The 23,819-nt window shown below is 47.4% G+C and overlaps 1 protein-coding gene across 7 annotated transcripts in view; it reads right to left on the reverse strand.

Annotated features, from left to right (window-relative positions):
* The window catches only part of Eri3 (ERI1 exoribonuclease family member 3), a 125,139-nt gene that overhangs the window by 71,940 nt on the left and 29,380 nt on the right, over window positions 1-23,819 (reverse strand). For all 7 annotated transcript variants that reach the window (XM_013123425.3, XM_013123424.3, XM_013123423.3 and 4 more), the window contains 3 exons: window positions 22,050-22,166; window positions 16,051-16,110; window positions 11,982-12,073 (listed from right to left, as the gene is read on the reverse strand). In XM_013123425.3, coding sequence (XP_012978879.1) covers window positions 11,982-12,073; window positions 16,051-16,110; window positions 22,050-22,166 — 269 coding nt within the window. The remainder of the gene's footprint in view (window positions 1-11,981; window positions 12,074-16,050; window positions 16,111-22,049; window positions 22,167-23,819) is intronic.

The raw sequence follows: 23,819 nt of genomic DNA on the forward strand, positions 1-23,819 counted from the left end.
AGAGAGGGAAGCAAGGGAGGGTGTCCTCTGGCTAAAGCCACTTGTTAACAGGCCCTGGATTCCTTTATCTCTAAGGAAAGGAAGGTAGCACTGAGCACTGCCCCCTCCCATGCCTCCCAACAGGGCCAGGGAGGACAGCCATTAGTGTGTACCTCAGCAGACAATGGGGAGGAGAAGTCTCCAGAGCAAAGGACAACTGCAGCAATTAGAATGCAGGGAGGTTCAGAAGCTATTTAACTGGGTGACCCCTGAGGTCACTGCATCTGACTCCCATCCCTGGATAAATATTGTATGAGAGGGGAGGGGGAGAGCAAGGGAGCCGAGGCATCGCAGCTCCTCCTTCCCCTCCTTTCCCACCCGACGTGCTGCCTCCAGCCACACACAACAGGAACATTATTTACAGCCCTGACAGTCAGAGCAATCACTCTGCTAACCAAGAGGGAATGGACAAAGTCGACTTACCAAAAATTGACTATGGCAATTGAGGAAGAAACCAGGGATGGTGGGGGAAGGGAGCTGAGCTAACACAGATGCAAGGCTTCCCTTGCCCCCTGGGTCCTGCTGCAGGTACTGCCACCCTTAAACCCTCAAGCATGGCAGGTGAAGCAGCTGACTAGCAGAGTGAATCAGGAAAACAGAGCACCCTGTATTCTTGGCAAAGATGGAGCCCTGGCTACCTGCCTAAAGAAACTCAGACCATCCACAAGCCACCTACAGACCCAGCTGACCCTTAGCTGACCTGACAGGCAAAGGCCAAGAACATGGAAGTAAGATACAGCAGACAGAGGCCGGGGTGGGGGAGGCCAGGAGAGCCTGAAAGCAGGCTCCACTCGGCCCTCTTTGCCACCCCTGCAGTCCTGCTCTAATGCACCCTGACATGCCTCTGAAGACAGAGAGCTGTTTGCAGTCAGCACCGTGATTTGTTAGTAATTATTTCCATGGTGTCACATTGCTGTCACTCTGTTAACAAAGAGACAGGCTGCCTCGGGCTGCCTGCAAGAAAGAATTGCAGAGAAAAAGGCCTGTCAGACTCCCGGGATTCTCTGGACTGGCTTTCTTCCCCAAACCAACATCTTTGCAGGCTTTGGAAGAATCAGTTTTACAGAACTATCAAGTCTGAGCTGTGTCACCCTTTAGCCAGGGACACTGAGAATTTATCCAACCCACTCACAGCTGCCCTTCCCAAACCTCTACAAAGCTAAGCCCCTCTACAAAGCAGAGGCCGCATGCTAACTGAAAGACAAGGCTCCCTGGCCTGCAACTCCCAAACTCCATGCTCTTCGACTCTTCTGCCTCACAGCTGTGTCTGTCCTTTGCAGGCGCTTTAGAAGCCTTACAAAAGAAATCTCATTCTGACCAGACTGACACAACCACCCTTTCAGCATGAGTGGGGTAGGAAAAACGGGATGACCAAGAATCTCCCCCTTACAAATCCACCAACTGCATTCGAGAGCAAAGCTGTTCAGGAGCCACACCTGTCTAGCCTCCATAAGCCAGAACCTCTGAGGAACAGCTGCAAGCTGACCTGTCTTTCCCAGTCCTGATCTGCTCAGAGTCTGTGAGGGAGAAATGGTGGTCTGTGTTAGTACAGAGGAATGTCTCCATTGCCTTGCTGGGAATTAGAGGACAGATTGGCAAGCACTGACCAAACAGAGGTCACTCACCTTTACAGGCACGGAAAGTTGGGAGATTAATTCTCTCCTCTCACAGAGGAAATCAAGCTGCAGTATAGTAGAAGGGAAACTCCAATACTGAGATACTCAATGCCATGCAATGGTAGCAGAGGTGACAGCAGCAGCATGAACAGAGAAGAAGAGGGCCACAAGACCCAGAGAAGCCCCGTCAAAGCCACTGCTGCCAAGTTCCTGGAGAACCCCACTAGACAGGAGAACCTGGACAGGACCAATTTTTTTGGCACAAGAGTCTAAATGGCAGAGGGCAGGCCAGTTACATACAGGGGAATGCAATCTTGATGGAGACAGGCTGTTTGAGAAGTTCTCATGTTTTGTGAACTGGTGTGCCCTCAGTTCCTAAAACAGTGCAGGGCACACTGTGGGCATCTAACATTCATCTGCTGAAAGAAGAAATAAACAAGTCAGCATGCCTCAATGCTTCTTCCATGAGCCTGGAGTCAGCATCTCCCTACCTGCACCTCAGACAGGAGGGAGACCAGGGTGAGTTCCAGAACAGAGAAGGAAGGCCAAAGACCAAAGGACTAGAAATGGGTTTGAAAAGGTGAGGGGAGTTGAAACAAGTTGATAGGCAGAGATATTTCTATATCAAAATGAACATCAATGTACTTATTCAGTTAACATATGCTAAATACCCAAAGAAGGTAGATATTTTTTAAAAAAAGAAAACAAAAGTGAAGTATTGCAAAACAATCAAGTATTAAACAACAAAAAAGGCCAAACTAATCTATACAATGACATGAATTAAACTGACATTACATTGTATAAAATACATCAGACACAGAAGAGTACATTGTGTATGACCTAGTTTCTATGAGGGTCAAGACCAGTGAAGCTAACTAGAGTAAAATAAGTCACAACAATGGTTAGCAGCAGAGGTAGGGGTGACTATCTGGGAGGGGCACACAGGGACCTTATGAGATGATTGAAAAGAGTTTTGATTGGGATGATGGTGACACAGTGTGTACTTGTATACAAACTTAACATGTTATAAATGACATGTGCTTATAGTTACAAATTCTACTATATCTATTTTATGCTTTGATTTGGGGGGTGGGGAATACTAGGGACCAAACCTAGGTTTTCAGGCACGATAAATGAGCAATCTGCCATTGAACTACGTAGCCAGACCACTTTCTACTCTTTATTTTGACATGAGTTTTCACAAAGTTGTCCAGGTTGGTCTTCAACTGCTCTGTAGCCCACCCAGGTAAGCCCTGACCTTGTGATTTCCTAACTTAACTTCCTTAGCGGCTGGGATTACAGGCCTGGGCCACAAGGCCTGTAGGCTCATATCATGTGTGTTTGTTTAAGACCAAAAAAAAAAAAAAAAAAAGCTGATATTCAAGAGCCACAAAAATAATAAGTGAAGTCTTAGAAAAGAAACACTGGCTTTAAAATAGCTCACACAAAAGAAAATATCAATATTTTCTGGGAGTACCAGTAGCTCTTGCTTAGGAGACAAGCCCCTCCAGTCTTCATTCTGACAGAGAACACACATGCCTGTGGAAATGTCAAGACTCAAGAAGATAAAAAATGTTCCACACACAGAGGAGCAGGGCCCAAATCTCGGCCTACAGGTGGTAGCTGGGAAGGAGGCCGCAATCCATGTCAGGTGAGCTCAAGGACAGACAGAGACACCACAAGCCTTAGCCATGTTCCAGATGGCTCTGAGGCCTTAAAGAACCCTAGCTGTCAGACTCTGCACTGAGAATAAAGCCAGACTTCCAGAGTCTCATATGGAGCCACGGACATAGGACCCAATTTGTCTTCCTGACAATCCAGGCATAGAGGTTTCCTGGGCTAGTCCTACTCTGGGCTAACAGGAAGGTCTCAGAGGGTCCAAGAAAAGGAGGTGCTAAGATGCTCACAGATGCTCCTTGGGGGAGCTACAGATTAAGTCCTAGGGCTAGAATTTGGGCGGCAACACTTGCTTGTAGACCATTTTTAAATAGTAAAGAACCATTCAACCATTCATTTCTGCAGCAGGCCAATGAAGCCACTATTACTTTCAATGCCTCACAGCCTGATCAATCATTAAGCAAACATCTTTATCTTTAACCGGTTTTAACTGGGCAAAACTTCCACTCAGGGGTTCCTATAATCACTACAGTGATTTAAACCCTCTGCTCATTCCCAGGGGTGAGAAGATGAGGCTGCCAATGGAGCTGTACTGTCACCCTAGCCAGAAGTGCCCAGAAAGGAGCAGCAGAGGCTCTGTCTACCAGACAACAGAGCTTCTCCTCCAGGGCCCCTCCACCCAGGAACTCCTTCCAAGGCAGACCCAAAGGAAGACTCCCAGGGAAGGTGGCGTGGTAAGAGGCCTGTTAACCTGCAGTTCTAGGACGCCATGAAGCATGCAAAAGGAGCAAAGACTGGGAACCAGGAGCTGGTCTGGCTACATTTCAGAAATGGATAGTTCCTTTAATGCTGGTTCCAGGCCCAGACCTACAGGAGGGGCCTTCAGATGTTTCTGAGTAGGCCAGCTCCAGGGGCATCTGTGCTCACAGGCCGGGGGAGGGGGAGCACCCCTCACTCCTCCAAGCCCAAGAACTCTCAGCCCAAGGAGCTGTCAGGCTAACGAGGCTACCCCACCACCACTCCATCTGAGCGTGGCAGGCTGCACTGCACGACTGGCTTCAGGTGGCTCTTCTTTAATTAATGGCATCCCAGGCTCTGCAGGGAGCTTCACCCCACAATGAATGGCCCTCTCTCATTAGAGGCGAGCCTGCCATGATGTATTCAGGGTGAGGGCCAGGATTCATTTCCCTGTCTGTGGCTTGGGGATGGGAGGGAGGAAGAGGCAGCAGGGAGATTTATATCGAGTGACTTGGATTAGCTGCAGCTGAAACATGACCCCATCAACACAAGCTGCCTTCTTGGGGCTAACCCAATGCACCTCTGATGACGAGAGTGCTCTAGGGAAACTGAAAGGAGGGCAGAAGGTCTGGTTGTCATTCTCTCTAAGCTTGGACTCCAACTCAAATGTCCAGAATTCCTATACAACCTCTGAGACATCCTCTCCCCTGCCCCCACATATCTCATGTGCTTGGAAGCCTGTGCTGACTCTGAACAATCTTTCCCATCAAGAGCCCTGTCATGACTGGGAGGCTGACCCACTAGTGCCTTATGTAAAGGATGGAGGCTCTACCCTATGGCTCTTCTGACTTGTATAGCACGTAATACACAGATCTCCTACTTCAGAAAAGGGGTCTACAACACAGCTTGCCCCTTAAACTGTTGTCTGTATAGGACCCAGGTATATTGTACCACAGGGCAGCTCTGATATCAGACCAGCTGGTACTAGAAAAAAGCAGGCATGAGTTTGTCACAAAAACATGCCAACAGCTGTCATTTCACTAGTGTGATCCACTGAGCTGAATCCCATTTCCAGTGTGGGAAGATTCTGGGCAACTCTGTTCTCTACAAGCATCTATCTTTACCTGCTGAATCAACTCACTGGCCCAACAACTCTATTCTTCTTCCTTCCACCTCTCTTGGTACCATCTTACAGGATCACAGAAGACTGAGTGGGGAACTGGGCCTCCCAGGTAAAAGGCAAAAAATTTGGGCTTTGAGATATTCCTGTTTACAGAATTGCTACACACTTAAAAGAAGGCCACACTGTACTCTGCTTGCTACTTAACTGGTAGGATCTAGAAGCAAGGTAGATTGAGTGTACACAACACACAGCCCTGTCCACTGTTTACAGAGATCCCACTAAACTCAACTTTCACTTTTGCTTGTGCATGGGGAGACAGCACACTTTAGAACTCACATTTTTTCCACTATATGGCCTTAGAATTGCAATTCACTAAGGGTTCTGGAAGATGTGCCTTCACGTGCACCTCTGAGCTAATCCAAAGGTTGCTTTGCAGGCCTGCTACAACTCTACGAGAGCCAGGGCAGGTGTCCATCATCGACACATACGCTCAGTGACTGTCAGCCATGCTTCTCCCTGGTTCATGAAGCAAGTGTTCATATACCCTTGCTTCCCTACTCAGAAAGAGATGTAATTCAGTTCCGCTTTGCTAAACCCTATTTGGCAATGTGTCTAAACACATGCAAACTTAATTAGTTCAGGAGGGGAGTCCAAGTGCTGCAGTGACAGATAAAAGTAACAGGGAAAGAGACAAGTCAAGACTGGCAGGGAGTTCTGACTGTGGCCCATTCCCCCAGCAGGCTGCTAATCAAAGGTGATGCAGCTCAGTGCTAGGGACTAACTGGCACCCTCATGGGTAAGAAGCAAGGCTCATAAGCTCAAAGTATGATGAGATGCCGTGTGTGTTTCCAAATGTAAACGTAACAATGAGGTGTCCAAAATGGCATTGGCTAAAGGCTCCTTAAAACAGAGCAGAGAATCCAAGTGTAGTGGCACACACCTATAATTCTAGTACTGAGTTAGGAGGACAGTGAGTTCAAGACCAGCTTAGGTTATAACAGTGAGACTCTGTCTCAAAATAAAAGCAACACAACAAAACAAAGCACAGATCTGAGGATTCATTTATTTGTGGCCTTGCAAGAAAGCTCTCTGGCAACCCCAAATCATCCCCTCCACATCTGCCGGCCAACCATGCCCCCATACCAAAATGAACATAAAAGTCTATTGCTCTAGCATCAGGCAAGATGATAACTTAGCCTCTGACCCTCAGAGCAAACAAGAAGATGGATATCCTACCAGATCACACAGTGTGGATGGTGAAAATGAGGACTGCAACAGATGGTCAACTGCCATGGTTCAGCACCTGGTTCTATAGCCAGAAGCTTAGTCTCAAATCCCTGCTCTCTCTGAGTCTCAGTTTCTCAACTTTTAAACATTCTTTAAAAGTGTTACAAAAAGGAATATTCAGCAAATAAAAAAAGGATCTTGTTGCCCTGCCTTACTGAGTTTGATTCCCAGAATCTCCATGAAGAAGAGAACTAACTCCCACAAGTGTCCTCCTCTGACTTCCTGGCTTCATAGCAGTACATGCACACGCACACGCAAACACAAACAGATGTAACTTTAAAAAAAATAACTTAACTGATAGGACTATGTGTAAGTGGCACAAAAAGTCACTGGTACATAGTAAGTGTTCCTTAAACAAGGCTGTGTTTATTATTCTTTGCTTTAACTCTTGCAGGAGCCCCAGCCTGCAGTCCCAGAAGCACAAACCTCTCAGATAGAGTACTTCACACTATGCCCAGAAAAAAATCTCCTTCTTCCCAGTCCAGCACTGACCCAACACCCAGAACTCTTCCCACACTGAAATTCTACAGGACCACTCAGCTATCCTTCATTCAATAAACTACTGGACTAGGTGGCATAGTTCAGTGATCAATTGTGTGCTTAGCATATGTGAAGTCTTGGGTACAGTCCCCAGCATCACCATCCCCCCCAACCCCGAAATCCCAAATATTTACCGATCTACTACTACACATTAAGCTTTGTCTGAGGATTATGTGTTTATAATCTCTGATTCCTTCATGGCTTTTTTTTTTTTTCTTTTTTTTGGTTTTTCGAGACAGGGTTTCTCTGTATTGTTTTGGAGGCTGTCGGTCCGGCCTGGCCTCAAACTCACAGAGATTCGCCTGCCTCTGCCTCCCGAATGCTGGGATTAAAGGCGTGGGCCACCACCGCCAGGCCCCTTCATGGCATTTTATTGCAGTTGCTTCTACTTGTCTGTTTCTTTTACAGAATGTAAACAGTAAAAACTAAGTAAACATGAAAGTGGGAGGGTGCAGAGCACTAAGGGAAGTAAGCAAGAGCCCTGAAGGTCCCAGAAGTATGGGCTTGACCTTGAGGGTAAGGGTGCTTTGCTAGGATGCAACAAAGGTGTGACTTGACTGGAGCTCAAGCCTAGAACAGACCACCTAGAGGAGCCTCTGGGAAGTGTGCTCAACGGGATTTGGAGACTAATTGGTTGTAGCAAGACAAAGGGTGGGTCTCAGGTTTCTGACAAGGTAGCTTAGTGATGGCACCAGGCATTATGGAAGGGCATGTGGGGAGGAAAATACAGAGTTCTCCTGGGCCTGTGGAGGGATAGGAGGCATCTAGGTACAAGGCCTGCAATTCAAGGAGCTGAGGGAGCAGATCTCTTGTCTCCAGCAGGATTATGCTGGCTCTAATTTCTCTTGGAAAAAAGACTGGAGACCTCGGCACACGGACAGGTGAAGCTCTAGCAAAAGACAAAACCACTCTGAGAGATCAAGAATGAAAATGAAAGATAAGGACATGGATCAAAGCAACACCAATATTTTAGAAACACCAACACTAACACTGGTGGAGCATACCTTTAATCCCAGAACTGTGGGGAGGGGAAGCTCATCGCAGAAGCAGGCAGTTGTCTGTGAGTTCAAGACCAAACTGGTCTACATAGCAAGTTCCAGGACAGCCAGGACTACAAAGAGAGACCCTGTCTCAAGAACAAAAATACTAACACTTAGAAAAAACTGGGGAAAGAGTAAACTACAAAAGTGACTAAGGAGGAGTCAAAGAATCAGAAGATACAAAGTTAAGACAGTTATGTCAAGATGACACAATTAGCTCTCTGAATGAGCCTAGAGGATTCAGCCTGACCCGCAGGTAGCACCCTCAGGAGAACTTCCAGCCCACAGTGCTCTCCAGGTACATGTGTCTATCACCGAGTCACTTCACTCCAGGTACCAGCAGTCTTGCTCTTCAACTTTACTACAGCCCAGTGCACACGCTCTACACCAGCAGTGAGCAGGATACGGTGAGCAAAGTCCCTCCACTCTGCAGACTTTCATAAACCTCAGGTGCTCTAGGTCCATCTCTGCAGAGTCTAGGCACAGGGCATAGCACAGACATCCCAGAAGTCATGGAGAGAAACGAAGACCAATCAATGCCAGCCCTGCATTTATATGTAGCGGGAGAGCTTCCTGTACTAAAAGTGAGCTGAGCCTCCATGAAGGTTCCCTGAACCAACTCAAGGAGGCTCCAGCCCCTCCTGAACTCAGGATAATGCTTGATCCATGAGGCCTGTGCCTCCCTCCCGCCAGCTTTGCCTCCAGTCTTGCCTTCCTCATCTTCCCCTCTTCTCAGATCAAAAGCCCACCTAGGAAGCCTCTGGTCTACTTCTCAAACACATGCTGTTCAGCTGGTAAGCCTGGAGCTTCAGGCCACAGGCTTAGAACTCAAGTTCTTCAAATGGTTGCCTGTACAGGTCTCACTCCTCACTATCCACAAACCCTACCAGCCTACCACTCCAAGGTTGGACACCCACCCCACAACTGGCTAAGCAAAGGAACAAGAAACCCCTTGGGGAGCTTCAAGGGACAAGTAAAATGAGGAGAGGTCGGTTGGGGAGGGGTGGGGAATTAAACTAAACCCTATCAAGTATATTTTCTATAAAAAGCATGGAAGAAAATGAAATCCACACCCACTAGCTAAACTCACCGTAACAGCACCCGTGGCTACAGCCTCAAGCCCTACAAATCCAGATCAGCTCATCCAGCTCTGAAGAAAGATGGACACAAAACAGTTTTGTCAGGACGAGAGCAGATCTCTTTGCTCCGGTGGGATTTCTACTGCCACTTCAGTTCCCATTTCTCAGTGCTGCACTAATCAGGCCTTTTCCCAACAAGAGAGATCGAAGCAGCTTTGAGGGCTGAAGTAACAACAGCAAGGAGAAGGAGCTGTGGCTTCCCGAAACAAGAGTGTGAAATGAAAACATTGGCTGAATTCCTCAGACTTAGTTAAATCTGGAAATGGATGTCAAAATACCAAGTCAACCACATACTAACAAGTTATGAGTGTCAATTTCACACAGCCTTGTCAGGCTCAGCAGCAGCCTTTGCCAGGCACACACACAGTACAGGGAGGCTCTGCTGAGAGCCACCTGACAGCCCCTACCAAGACTCCAGAACACCAATAAGCAGTGCACAGTCACGCAGTACTGCTTACCTTTTCTCTCTGGCTGCTTTTATTTTGTTACACATTTAATTAAGAACTTTCCCAGCAGTTATGCAGAGTCCTGCTTCTAAAAGGCAGTCACAGGTCCTCCTCCCCCACCCTGCTACCCAGAAGCTGCTGCCTCTGGCACACCCCTCTCCAGAGCCCTGACTCCCTCCCCAAACTCAAGTGCAAACCATGAAGTCTTAGAAGTCCTTTCGGTTTGGTGGAGTCTTTACCTCTGTGAGGCCCCAAGTGTTCTGTGTTATTTGTTTGCTGTGTTTATAAAAGGGAGACATCACCTCCTACCAGAGACGGTGATTAGGACCAAATGACATATGCACTTGGATTCCGCAATCCAATCCAGACATCATTTCTCATTATGACACAGAATGGCAGTGCAGCACAGGGCCCAAAGGCTAGGCTGGTGCTGTAGGCCAGAAGACGCCAGACCAAAGACAGACAGACAGCACCCGCTGAAACTGTCTCTCCATCTCATGGGGAAGCTCCAAACTGAGGAGGCCCGGCAACATGGTCTCTAGTCCCATGTACATCAAGTTCTCTGCATGCATGCTTGTACAAACCATTCACAAGTGACAGCGGCACATTCAGAAGCACCAGCACTGGGAGGATGAAGATGCCAGGGAAGAAAACACTGCCTGGAGAGGATACCTGGAGGAACTGGGCCCTCGGATGTGGTCAAAGCATCTTACATTTGGGCCACATGAACCCCAGAATCTGGGGTATCAGTCTGAGCCTGCCCCATCTGAATGATTTCTCCTGGGCTGCAGAGCCCCACACTAAGTCTCTCTAGGCTTCAAAGCTACATAGGATATACAAATGACAACAACTTTCCTAGGCTGGGGTGTAGCTCAGTTGTCTTGCATGCACAAAGCTCTGGGTTCAGTAGCCAGCATGACAAGTTCCAGGTTTTGTGGAGACAGGAGGATCAGTGGTCATCATATGTAGTGAGTTCAAGGCCAGCCTGAGTTAGTTGCCTCTAATTCACATCTGCTTCCAGACTTCTAGACCCAGCCCACATAATCTGCCTGTCGTATGGAATAAACCTAGAAGTGTGCAACTAGTGTGTGTGTATAGCCAAAGGGTGGAGCATCGAGTGCTGAGCGCCTATGTGCTCTACAAATCTAAGGTCCAACAGCAGGTGTGACACCCACATGGGGGCCTAAGCTCACCCCAATGACCAGGGTCTAAAGCACACAAGGGCTCTAGTAAGAATTCATTACCTGTTTTGTAGGAATAGCCACTGCAGTCACTATACCTCACTCCTTCTGACACCCCCACCCCCTCCCCAGAGAGAGAGGGAGGAGAAGGGAAGGAGGGAGGGAGGTAGGATGCCTGCTGCTGCTTCAGTCACAAAGAACACAGTGGTATTGATCCTATCCATCCTCAGCAAACAGTGCCCCCACCCTCTTTGGTTCCCCAGGGGCTGTCTGAAGCCAGGTGTCCATGAGGACTGACAAGAAGCACAAGTGTCAACCCAGCAAAGGAGCCTGTCTTGTCTTCCACAAGCAGACAGGACAGGATCAGAAGACAAAGGAGAAGAGGCAGTGGGGACAAAGGAGGAGAGAGGAGGGCCACTTGGGCAGCTTCCCAGAAGCAGTCCACTCACATCAGACCACCAGGCTCCCAACTGGATATCCAAGGTCTCACACAATGCAGATAATAGGGCAGCATAGAAACAGTTAAGAGAAAGGACCCTGGAGCCAACTGCAGGGTCTGAATCCTGGCTGTGTGGTCCTAGAAAAGTTACTTAACCTCTCTGTGCCTTAATTTCTTTAGCTATAAGACAGAAATAAGAACAGTAGCTACTTCACAGGATTGATGAACGAATTCTTATTTCAGAGTACTCTAAATACTAAATACCATGTATTCTATTTAAAAGGTTTTTTTTTCTCAAAAAATGAAAAACAGCTGGTATTGGCAGCACACACCTTTAATCCAAATACTTGGAAGGCAGAGGCAGGTGGATCTCTTTGAGTTTGAGGTCAGCCACAAAGTGAGTTCCAGGATAGCCAGGGCTGTTACACAGAGAAGCCCTGTCTTGATAAACCAAATATATCCCCTCCCCCCAAAATGCTCTCCTAATGCTCTCCTTCTGGGTCATTAATATGCAGGCCAACAATTAGAAGGGCTATTGTGAGCAGCAAGAACTATCAAAGGCAGGACAAACAGCAGTCCTAGCAGGACCCCTAACTTGTCCCTGCCCTGTTCCAGAGATGCCAAGAAGCCATAGCTCCCAGCCTTCCTCTAACTTAGTGGTCTCAATGGCCCAGGGACCCCTGCTGCCCAGCAGGCTTCAACATTTAAGCCCTAAAAGGCATGCCTGGTCCCCTAGATGCCAAGCCCTGCAGCAAAGACGCCCTCTGCATACTCACATGACTTTCAAGTCCCAGTCTCCGCAGGTGACAAAAATTGACTTGACGTTTGGATCTAAGAGGCCTTCCTTCGCCATCCACTCATCGACCCTCTGGAAAGTACACAAGAACAAATGAGATTGTCCTTTTTCTGAGCCTGTGAAGAGCCCAACAGTGACACTCAGATAAGCCTCTTGTAACCAGAGCAGGAGGAAGGGTAGGCTCACCCAGGGGAGCTTCGATGCGCTCTCAGCCCTGGCATGGCTCTGGACTACAGAGGCTCTTGAAGGACACCACAAGTCTGTGTGTGGTGGGAGAGGGAGCCCCTCTACTCTTCAATGTGTAACAGCCTACCCATGATCCCAACTGATAGTCCAAACACCCTTCTCTGACTTGACTGTCACACAAACGCATAGCCCAGCACAAACACAGGCTATCCTGGGCTCTAAGAGAGTAGAGAGAAGCCACAAGCAGGACTTTAACTATAGCCTTGTTCACAATCATGCTATTTCACACTGACAGTAAGTACTTACTATGTTTGTGAACTTAGTTGTTCATCAAGTGAAGGAGGAGCCCCTTTCCTTTCAAAGGAGGTCCCACTGATGGGCTGGAGACCCTCCCAGCAGTCAGTACTGCCTGCTCTACTTGCTGAAAGCCTAGAAACAGGCTCTATTTTTGCATTCCTCCTTTTCTTAGCCAAGGGTTCAAATTCAGCAGAGTATTTTGAGAACTGAGCTCAAGTGCTAGTCAGGAAAAGAAAGCATTCCTAAGAACACCTAAGTCCTTCTCTCCATGCCTCCAGCTGGTTTTACTGTTTGCACTCACACTGGAGTACAAACACGAACATTTGTATATAACAAGAGAATTATCATAAAGAATTCATGAAGCATTGCCTATTTTTCACAAGATCCCAGGCACAGAGAGGGAGTGTAGCCAATCAGATCATGGCTTCCACTTGCACAGGAGGATTATGCTTTAAGTCTCTATCATATAGTAGTTAGAAACACAGAATTGCAAGTGTCACACATCTAGGTTCCAACCCTGGGCTCTTCCTTATCCTGGCTATGTTGCTGACTGGAAGTCATTTAAAAGTCATTTAACATCACTGAGCCTCAGTTTCCTTCATCTATAAAACAGGGCAAGATGACAATCTTACTGGGTTGTTCTGAGAATTAAATGTGACAATATGTCAAATGCCTCTCCTACAATAGACAGGAGGCTGAGAGAAGAGAATGGAAAAGTGACCGGACTGCCACAGGACCAAGAGGAAAGAATACTCCGGGCAATGGTCTGGGCATGGTATAACAACTGTGTATAAGGAGTGACTGTCAGTTAAAGTCTGTCTTCTCTAGCAGACTGTAAGAATGCCAGGGAGGAGAGAGAGGTTGTGTGTGTTTGTTCTGCTTCATACACTGTCCTAATCCCAAACCCAGTCCTGGGTTTAATTCCATACAAATGTGTTGCCAGGCATGATGGCACACATCTGAAATCCCAGTGGTTTGGAAGCTGCAGTGTTGATGATCACAAGTTTGAGGCAGTTTGAGCTACACAGACAGTTCAAAACCAGTCTGAGCTATATAGCAGACCCTGTTTCAAAATAACAGATACTTGATGACTGAGAACATTAACAGATGGAAGTTTAGTGACAGCAAAACCCACAGTGCAGAAAAGGATGCAAGTCCAGTTAGACCAGACTTCAGGGGGGCTGTATGCCCATCAATAATGGAGAGCACATGTGGGCTCCAACGAGGAATGCCCCATCTAGCAGGTGTAGCTAGCTCCCCTGGCACTTCTGAGATGCTGGAGGCACCTGGAAGAGGACTACAAACTCACTCAAGTTCCATGGGAAGCCAGTACCCAGAGTGTGAGAGCTGTTCCCTGGTATACACTGTGTAGACCAGTCTCTAAACCCTCCTCATAGTCTGTATCTATGCTAAGAATCTTTCCCAGTCTAGGAACCTACTAAGCAGTGGGGATGGGTATTCCACAGCTGAAAGACTCCCTCAGCTCTCTGGCTTAATCCCCTATACAGATGTACACACATGTGCAGACACACACCATCACATCTTTACCCAAGGTCACCTAAAAAAAGACAGACTTCATTCAAGAGAAGAGATACAATACCCAGAGCTTCCTAAATCCTTAAAACTTTGTGTTAGCCTGTCGACTTTAAACACTTCAGTAAGTGTCCCATATGGTAGGATGCTAACACCCCACTCAGAGTGGGAAGCAAGGAGGACAGGTCAGGACTGTCAGAAGGACTCGGCCAGCATAACCATCTCTGCCCCAAGAGGCATTTACACTCCACCATGTGGCAGAAACCTAGTGGGCATCTTTCACAGTGAGTCTGCCCAGACACTCAGGACTGACCTCCCCTGTTCTCCCTGGCAGGGTAGTGAGTCAGGTAAGCAGCTTGCTGGCTGCTTTGTTTGGGACAAGAAATTCACATTTTAATTCTGTAACTGACTCAGGACTAACAGGAATGATATAGTACCCTTATTCTCCAGAAACTCTACTCAGATTGATGCTAGAAATCTTCCTTCCTCATCTACAAAGTCCCGGAGTGGATGACATTCAGAACATCATAAGCACTCTACTCCAGGAAGGCATCTTCTGAACACCACACCTCCCCTCAACTCAAACCATTACTTGAGTGAGCCCAGTTTGGAGCGGACCCATAACATTCTGCCAGGACCCCAGCAAGACATTCCTGAGGAATATGTCTATTATCCCTTACAGCAAGACATTCCTGAGGAATGTGTCTATTATCCCTTACAGCAAGACATTCCTGAGGAATGTGTCTATTACCCCTTACAGCAAGGCTGGTTGGGGAATGCTGTTGGCAAAGAGCAACCATACTGAGGGGCTCCCTCGATTCTAGCAATGGACTACCTCTCAAAAGGGCAGTGGTGCAGGGAGGCAAATACAAGTTACCTCATCTTACCTTCTGTTATCTACTTCAAGTGCTCTCACCATAGCTAAAACTGAGCTGACATATTCGGACCTCTACACTCCATGGATAGAGAGTACCCACTGTCACCAAAGTAAGCTGAGCCTGCCTCTCAGACCTGCTCCATCTATCCAGATGGGTCCAGGATGTTCAGGCCATAATGCTCCCCCAGGAGACAGGATTCATGGCTAAGGGGAGATGTCTCCCTTTTGATGCCACAACTCCACTTCTTCGTGGTCTACCTCGTATGTCAATGTGCCTTGCTATTCTTCTTGAACACTTGTAAGGTCTAACCTTTCAACTTATGAGTCTTACAAACAAGTAAAGCACTCAACAAAATCCACATCTGACTCCTCTACAGAGCAGGACTGGGAAAGAACCTTTTTTCTTAGAAAACCCTGAGGCTAGAGGGGTAGAGGGGAGGGAGGCTGAGACCAACCACAGCCCCTTCCTTACTCCCCCAAACTGGTGCATAGGAAGCAGCGCCTTAACCTTTCCCAGTTCCCTGAGGAGAATATCCAAGAAGTGTGGTCTCTGCCAAGAGTTCTAAAGTCTTTAATTTGATTTCCCTCACATAGGCAATTGTTGTAATTATTCTGATTAGGAATCATTACCCAGTACAGCCTCTGCACCCGGCAGGCACATCTCGTCCTGCAGCAAGCTGCAGTGGGGCAGGCAGCCGGCTGCAGCTCCTAGAGGAGCTGACAACAAACAAAAGCCATCGATGGGAGTTCTGGGTGAGTTAATGAAGTGCTCACATGCCACAAGAAGCCAACACCAAAGCTAAACAAAAACACCTCCAGTCCCTGGGGCTAATCCCGTAAGGCTGCAAAGCAGCTCCCCTGCCCCAGCCCACCCAGCACAGGCCGCTAGCACAGGGCCACAGGCCAGGCAAGGAGGGGGCTCTGCCTGACTTCTGGCAGCACTTGGACATCTTGTCAGTAACCCTGACGGGAACAGCTGGAGATGACAGATCAATGGTTCAATACTCTCAACAGCATGTCACTGATGTGACAGCAAATGTTATTCTAATCAAGCCATAATCATAGTCAAATTATACGGCTACATTCTCTGGAGGGGAGAGAAGGAAAGGCAGCAGGAAGAGGTCAGAGGTCAGGAATAAAAGGTCATTCAACCTACCTCCAGCACTTGCTGCAGCCTTGGCTGGCCATCCACCATGGCTTGAATGATCCCAGTGAGCTGTACGGAAAGAAAAACAGTCTTTGGGTGGAAAACCAAGGTGCAAGGGACTCATGCTACACAGTCCATTCCGATCCCTCGCTTCCTCCTCCCAATGTGAGGGCTGGGGCCTCACTGCTTCAAGCTCAGAGCCAGGCCAGGAGCTTGGGAATCATGTCCTAGGATACTATATGAAAATCCCCAATAGCAGCCCAGCCTGAGATGGGCCTGTGCACACAGGCTCATAACAGGGCAGGCTCCATGCTTGTTTAAACTTTTATTTGGGGGATTTTTTTCTTTTAATTTACACATGTCTTTTGTACTCAACAGGTTCAATAAATTCCCACAAATTAGTCATAAGGCACATTAGACCCCAGCTTCACAAAAGTTCCTGTGGGGCCTGGCACACTTGGGTTTGAATCTTCCCTTTCTCTGAGCCTCTGTCAGTCCAGCACTTCCCCAAACACAGAGAAAGAAGCACCTCAGAAATCTGCACACCTTGGTCCTCAATACCACCTAGCCACGCTGGAAGGCCACCTATGAGCAATGGGGAGACAGAGACGAAAAGGCCTGGCCTAGGGACTGACTCACAGGCATAGGCCATGCCAAGGTCAGGCTGAGCTTTAAGCAAGCTGGTTTGGCTTTGCTGTTTCTAGAGTAAAAATATCCCTCAAGCACAGAGTAGGCACAGACTTCTTATCAGTATCTGAGGCCTGAGGGCCTGTCCCAGACACTAGCTGGAAATCACAATGCTATCATGTCCCTGGCTATTCTCACAAAGAGTAGTATGTTGGGCTGGCTTGGAAACAACTTTTTTTGTTGAAGTGGGGGAAGGGGTTTAAAACTCCAATTAAACTATAATTACATTTATGAATACCAAATACCCAACTCACAGAAAGTGCTGGCTCTAAGAGGGAAGATCATTTTCTCACAGTGACTTACATGGAATGGTAATACACACCTTTTAGGGAAGAAATTTTCATTTTAAGAATGCTGAGTTCCTCTAGGTGGGTTTCTGTAGTTCATCAAGTCATTATTAGGTGGTATTTTAAGGAAGTGTAAGGACACAGCCACTCTATTTTATATTCCAGAAACTGTTTTTATATTAATCTGTATTTTAATTGGGTAACAGCTGCTGCCTACAGACTTCCCATGGTCTAAAAGGAAAATAAATTAGAAAGATTAACTACACTGTTGTTTCGCAAGGCTTTAACCCACAGCATGCCCACCCGGCTGGCACCTCCACACCCTTTCCTGGCTTGGGGAGACCAAAGAACTGCCCAGCAGAGGGAGGGCCTGAGTCACAGAGGAGGAAAGACTGCTCCAGCACACAGGGAGGCGATGTGCCCTGCATGGAAGGAGGTTTGAATCCAAGAACAGTGCACTCCTCTGCTCATTCTCCTAGCACCTACTATGTGCCAGAGCAGCAGGGGCCTGCACAGGAACATGAAAGTCCACCTTCTTGGAATTTGCCCTCTTCACCACAGTGCCCTCCAATGCCCGGCCTGGTTAGCACCCGGAGCCTACCCAAGCTCAGAACCACACCCAGAGCAGACAGTTGCCCTGCATTTTCTGTTCAGTACATAGGGACCAAGACTTAGACTCTTATTCTCAACTCCAGGTCCACCTCCCGGAAGACAGCCAGCTAGCCAGGGACTACAGCTGCTCACCCCAGTCTTGCTCATTCCCAATAAATTCTTCCAGGGCGGAGGGATGGGTTAGGGTCAGGGCTGTGATGGGAAAGGTCCACAGTCACTCTCACTTCTGGGTCACTCCGAGTCCAGTCGGCATTTAGTATGAGTAGTAGGGCAAGGCCAGGCCAGGCCACCTTCTCTGGCTCCACCCAGGGGAGTTCTGAGAAGCTCAGCACTGAAGGGCTTCAGAAAGTCTTTCAAGTGCAGACAAAGGCACAGAGCAAGAACCTAGGCCCAGGGAAAGCCAGGTGTGGGTAGGAAACACACTACACCTGTAGTTTGTTAGCACAGCACTTAGTATACTCAAACCCTGGGTTTAAATTTTAGGCACACACACACACACACACACACGCACGCACGCACACACGCACGCACGACACTAGAAGAGAAAGCCAGGGGCTACACAGGCCCACTTCTCCCTATCAACTGTGCTCACCTTGCTTCCTAGACGGCAAGCATTTCCACTGGTGACTGGTGGCCAGTCAGTATGGCTTACCACCGAGTTCCTTTGGGACTGAAATCAACCTCAGAGACACAGTCTCCTAAGGGAAGCTTCCTAGCCCTTAGGGGACTGAGAGAGTTCTTGGAGGGATGGATTCATCACCCAAAGAATGAGCCACCTCTTACCAGCTCTGCCAGTGTATACTGGGTGAAGAGGGCTAAAACTGAGAAAAGCTAAGTCCCTGTATTTGATATACAAAGAGACAACTGCATAAAATTAACTGGGAAGTTCTATCTTAGGCCTAACTTAAATCCTTCACGCTGCAGTTTTAAGCCTACTTAGATTAGTATATATTTGCAAAAGGCTTTCATATCCTCACAATGAAAGGTACTAGAGCAAAGCCAAGTATTTGTTAAGCTGAGAACCAGGGTTCACAGGCTAAACGGGACTGAGGCCTTAACCACTTAAGGTAGGAGAGATGGGAGGAAGAGTTAATGTTTGTTCTCTGGCTCCTTTTATTGAGGAATTACAGATTAACTCCCACTTCTCCAAATGGAAACCACAGACGGGGACTTTTGACCTGACTGTTCACACTGCTGGTTCCCAATCCCCCTACCTACATGAGGGCTTTGTGCAGGGATGAGCTGGTTTCATTGGAAACAGTAGCAACTCCAGGAAGCAGCCCAGGAAACTCAGTGCCAACAGCATGTCAGCAGCCAGGCGTTCTCTCTTCAGTTTATCTCCAACACAATCGTATTCCGACACCAAGACAGTGTGTTGATGACATAAGCACTTGTCTCTGGTGTGCAATCTGATAAGCAGACCCACTCTTTCTCTTCACACAAAGAGACCAATAAATCTCACCCTTTATAAGTACAGGTGCAAGACAAAGCCCTTTACTGGCATTTAGCAAAATGGGTATTTCTGTTATTTTATTTCATGACAGCAACAACAAAAGACTGTACATGGCCAGGGACTGCAGCAGCTTAGCTGCTGGAGCACAAGCTCACAAACAGACAGATTCCAGAGGCCACAGGAGAGAAGCACCCACCCACCTCCACTAGAGCCATGTTCAGGATGAGTGTCAATGACTGTGGCAGTACCTCAGAAGGCTGAGACCCTCCTCACAAAGCAGCATGACATCTGTGGAACTACAGACCTGCTCAGGACAAAGCCTTCTCTCTGTGGCCCAGCACTATACAAGTGTGTGCTCACAGATACATGCACATATACAGGTTAGAGGACTTGTTTGCGTGTTTTTTGAGACAAGATCACATTACCTAGCCCCAGCCCTTGGTATCACAGCTTTAAACTCACTAGGTTAATCCAGGCTGGTCTCCAACTCCCAGCCTCCGGTCTCAGCCTCCTAGGTACAAGGAATATAGGCATGAGTCATCACGCATACCTATTTGTTTGTCTACAACAGTCTCATGTAGTCCACACTGGCAGTGAACTCCTCGTCCTCCTGTTTCTGATTAAAGAGTGCTGAGATTATAGGCACATGCCTCTGCACCTTACCATACTAGGGTTCTTAAGAACTTCTTGTGCATTTGAGAAATAAGGTCTGCTAGAAAAGCTGCTTGGGTCCAATCTAGAGGTATGACACCACTGCTCCCACATTTATTAATGAGAGTTTCTGGGTAGGTTAACTCCACCCACTGCTATCTCAAAAGTGGCTGCCATCAAGGTAGATGAGGCCTCACCCTGTACCTATACTTCACTTCAAGACCTAGTCACAGCTGGTATGGGGTCAGGGCAACACTGAGGTAATGTGAGGTTTTTCCAGAGACTTTACTCACTCAAAAGGACAAGCCAGAGGCCACCAAGACAGCTCATCCAGTAAGGCCATTTGCCACCAAACCTGAGGTCCTGAATTCAATTCCTGGGAGGCACAGTGAAAGCAGAAACTGACTCTCATGAGCTGTCCTCTGTCCAAATTGCGCCAAAGCATGTGTGCATTCCCTCCCAAACACAGATAATCTATGTTTTGTTTTTTAAAAAAGCCAAATCAACAGTATAGCAGCTTTGGAGGAGATGCAGACACCACCTTGGCAAAAGCCCCTTGTTTATGAGCATGTATGGTACTAACCCTCATAATGGGACAGAAATGGATCTGCACTCTAGGTACTCATTATTGAATAGCAAAACAGATAAATAATCAAAATAGAAGCTGTCTGATCGATGTGATTTTGGAGTAAGCACAACCCAGGCTGTGCACCAAGGAAGGACACAACCATAAGCAGCCACAAAGCGCAAGAAAGTGTAGGGCACACTGCAGCAGGTGGGACACAGCAGGAGCTGGGAGTCTGGAGAGCACTGAGTTCTCACAACCACATCTTTATCTTCAGAACAGCTGCACCTCCAAGATCCCAACATCACTCCCACCACCCTCCAATTGTGAATGTTCTTGGGTAAAACTGCCAAGAAAAAAACATGCTTTCCTTATAGTCTCACAGAGCTGCAGCAGAAACTGTGCCAGAGGATACTCTCTGGGTGCCTCCCATCCCCACATTCTGGAGCACCTATCCTTGTCAAAGGCTGGGCCCAGCAGCATTCTGTCGTTCCTGAACAGGCAGCAACCACTCCCAAGATCTGGGCCTCTGGTTCACACCAGGTAGTGTGGCCTCACAACTCCATACCAGCCTAAATGCCCCCATATCTTTTGTTCCCAAAGTTAAGCTAACCAGGTTGGCCTGGTTAGTATCTGGATGGGAAGAGGGCATGACATAGCTTCCAGGCCATTTAGATGTCTTAGGTGGTGGCTAGCTAGTGTAACCTTCCACTGTTGAATGGTGACTTTCTAAAAGGGAGCAAAGGCAAATTAGCCACTCACCCTAGTGGGAGAGGCAATTTCCAGGGGAGAGGGGGAAAATGAGGAACAGCTTCATAGGAGAATGGACACCTGAACAGACAGGTACATCTCATAAAAGGCCTACCTGGGCCAGGTGGCAAATACTGGCTATGAGCTCAGGAGCTCTCAGGGCCCACTGATCCACCCACTGCATCTAAGAGGCTGTTCCCCAGCCTCTTCCACTACAAAAATCCCTCAGGAACCTCTTTCCCCTATTTCACTTATGCATAGAAAGTAGGTCTTTATATGAAGGCACAAAGGCTCAATACATCTCAGCTCCAAATTAACATTTTTCCATCACTTCTGCTCCCATGCATGCCTGACCAGGGACTCTGGCACATTATAGACAGAGCTGCTCCAGGAAGCTTCTCCAAACCATCCGTGGAGTCAACCCTCCCAGGAGCTCCTCCCCTCTGCTGAGGGCACTTCTAAACCTCAAGCAATCATCAAAATCTCAGCTATATTTTTGCAGTCTGTAAAATGGGATCTGCTAATCTGCAGACACGGTAGCCAAGTACAGTGTGAGCCTAGATAAAGACACTTGAGCTTTGACCAGCCTGTCTTCTCTGTCCTTGGCGGGAGAGCCGTGCTTTACTTTGCAGAGCAACATCAACATCTTAGGAAGCTAAGAAAGCATGAACATTACAATTCCTTCCAAGTGACTGAAACCCTCACTTCTTCCCAAAAGGCCCTATCGGAAATGGAACTGCAAAGAACCTAAGGAGTCCTATACTATTCATAGACTGACTCCAAGTGTCCAGTTGCCAGAAATTTTGGGGACAAGAAGGAAAGAGAAATGTTGGGAAATCTGGGGCAAGCAGTATCACTGCTGTCCCTGGGGACAGGTACTCAAGCAGTCACAGAATAAGAAGTCATTGCTAGGCTCTTGCCTTAACCACTGATCAGATCTAGCTTTCCCTAAGTGGCCTGCATGAACCAACAATCCCAAAGCTCCTCTCCCAGCAGCCCTTACCTCTGTACAGAAGGGGGTAAGCTGTGGGTGGACTACAGGCTGGACATACATGTGAAAGGTAGACTCGATTTCCATGGTGCGGCCATTTAACTTCAGGATGGGGAACTCAATGATTTCCTAGAATGCCAAAGAGACAGAAGAGAAGGTAAGTCATTCTTGTGATCAACCACTTCAAATAACTATGCCAGGCCATGAAAGAATGTTTCATTCCTCCTGCAGCCCAAACCCAAGTCTAGAAGGGGCGAATGTCAACAAGCCTCCCCATAGTTTTTAGGAAGGAAGACAGCAGTGCAATCTACCTACCAGTTTCCCTCACAGTGGCCATCATTTGAGCCTCTAAGAGAAAGAAAGCCTTCCCTCTCTTAGGGATGCTGTACTGAAAGGTCTGGATCTCTAGGTAAGCAAGCAGCCACCAGCACAGGCACAGATTTCCTTGTATGAAGCTTAAACATTGCCAGTGTATGTGTGTGTGTGGGGGGGGGTGTTCATTAGGTTTTTGTGAGAAAGAAAAAAAAGATAACAAACAAACCCCCCAAATAAAGCCAAAAGGGATATCAGAGAGAAGGAGAAAACAGAACACAAGTTAATAGGGGCAAATGCCTCCCACCTTTCCTTCAAGCTCTTCACACTCCCCTTTGCCTGCCCTACCCACCCAACCGCTTAGCAAGCCCTTCCCAGTCTCCTGGAAGGTAATGGAAGAGAAGGAGGAGGAGTGACAATTTGTTTGGTGTCTCTAAGATTAATTTGTCTCCGTTATTTAATAGAGATGCACAGCACCAAGGTCCTGGTGTGCAAACAGGCTTGCAGAACGCTGGCTGTGCAGCACGCCTCATACATCGTTCCTGGAAAGGGAGGGATGCACCAGAGGGGGAGAGGGCAAGAGAGAGCACGCACACCAGAAAGAAGAGGGAAACCAAGGGGAGAGAATAAAAAAATATATTGCTTTTTAATATTCAAAAACAGTTTGCAAAATTTAATCAAAGCAGAGGAAAAGCTAACATTTTTACCACTTTGACATTTTTATTAGCGCTTTCATAAATTTTTAAAACATGAATGGAATTAGTTTACAACACCCACACACACAAAAAACTGCCCTGAAAACATCTGGAAGAGACAAATAGGAAATAATAAAAAAATAAATAAAAGCAAAATCTTCGGAAGTAAAATTAGCATGTGAAAAAAGCCTCCACTGCAGACACAAAAGGGGAGTTTTGCCCACACAAGGGCCCCAACAATCAGCTCCAGGAGCATACCTACCCCAGAACCCTCATTCCAGAGAAGATCCTTCTGGCACCATCAAAACCAAGGCAAACTAGTTCTCTGCAGAAACAGCCCAAAGAAGCAATATAGAGATCACCACTGCTGACTACTGACCCCAATCAGGGATCAGTAGGTGGGAAAACAGAAAGTTGTCAATTGCCTTCATGTCCCAAGGGCTACAACTGCCATCCTTGAGAAATACATCCACTAATATTATGTACTTCGGTATAGCCTGGGCTGTCTTGGAACTCACTCTGTAGACCAGGCTGGCATGGAATTCATATCCACCTGCCTCTGCCTCCTAAGTACTAAGGTCAAAGGCATCTGCCACCACTGCCTGGCTGAACTTATTTTATTTTCAAACATTTATTTCAATTCAAAGTATAACAGTAAGGCTGAAAAACAAATCAAGGAAGTTAGATTTCACATCAGAGAAATTTAAAGGCTCTGACTGCTTGGTCCGCCTAAGTATTGGTTCTCAACCTTCCTTCCTAATGCTTTGACCCTTTA

The sequence above is a fragment of the Mesocricetus auratus genome, unplaced genomic scaffold, assembly GCF_017639785.1.
Source record: "Mesocricetus auratus isolate SY011 unplaced genomic scaffold, BCM_Maur_2.0 Super-Scaffold_100014, whole genome shotgun sequence".
Classification (NCBI taxonomy): domain Eukaryota; kingdom Metazoa; phylum Chordata; class Mammalia; order Rodentia; family Cricetidae; genus Mesocricetus; species Mesocricetus auratus.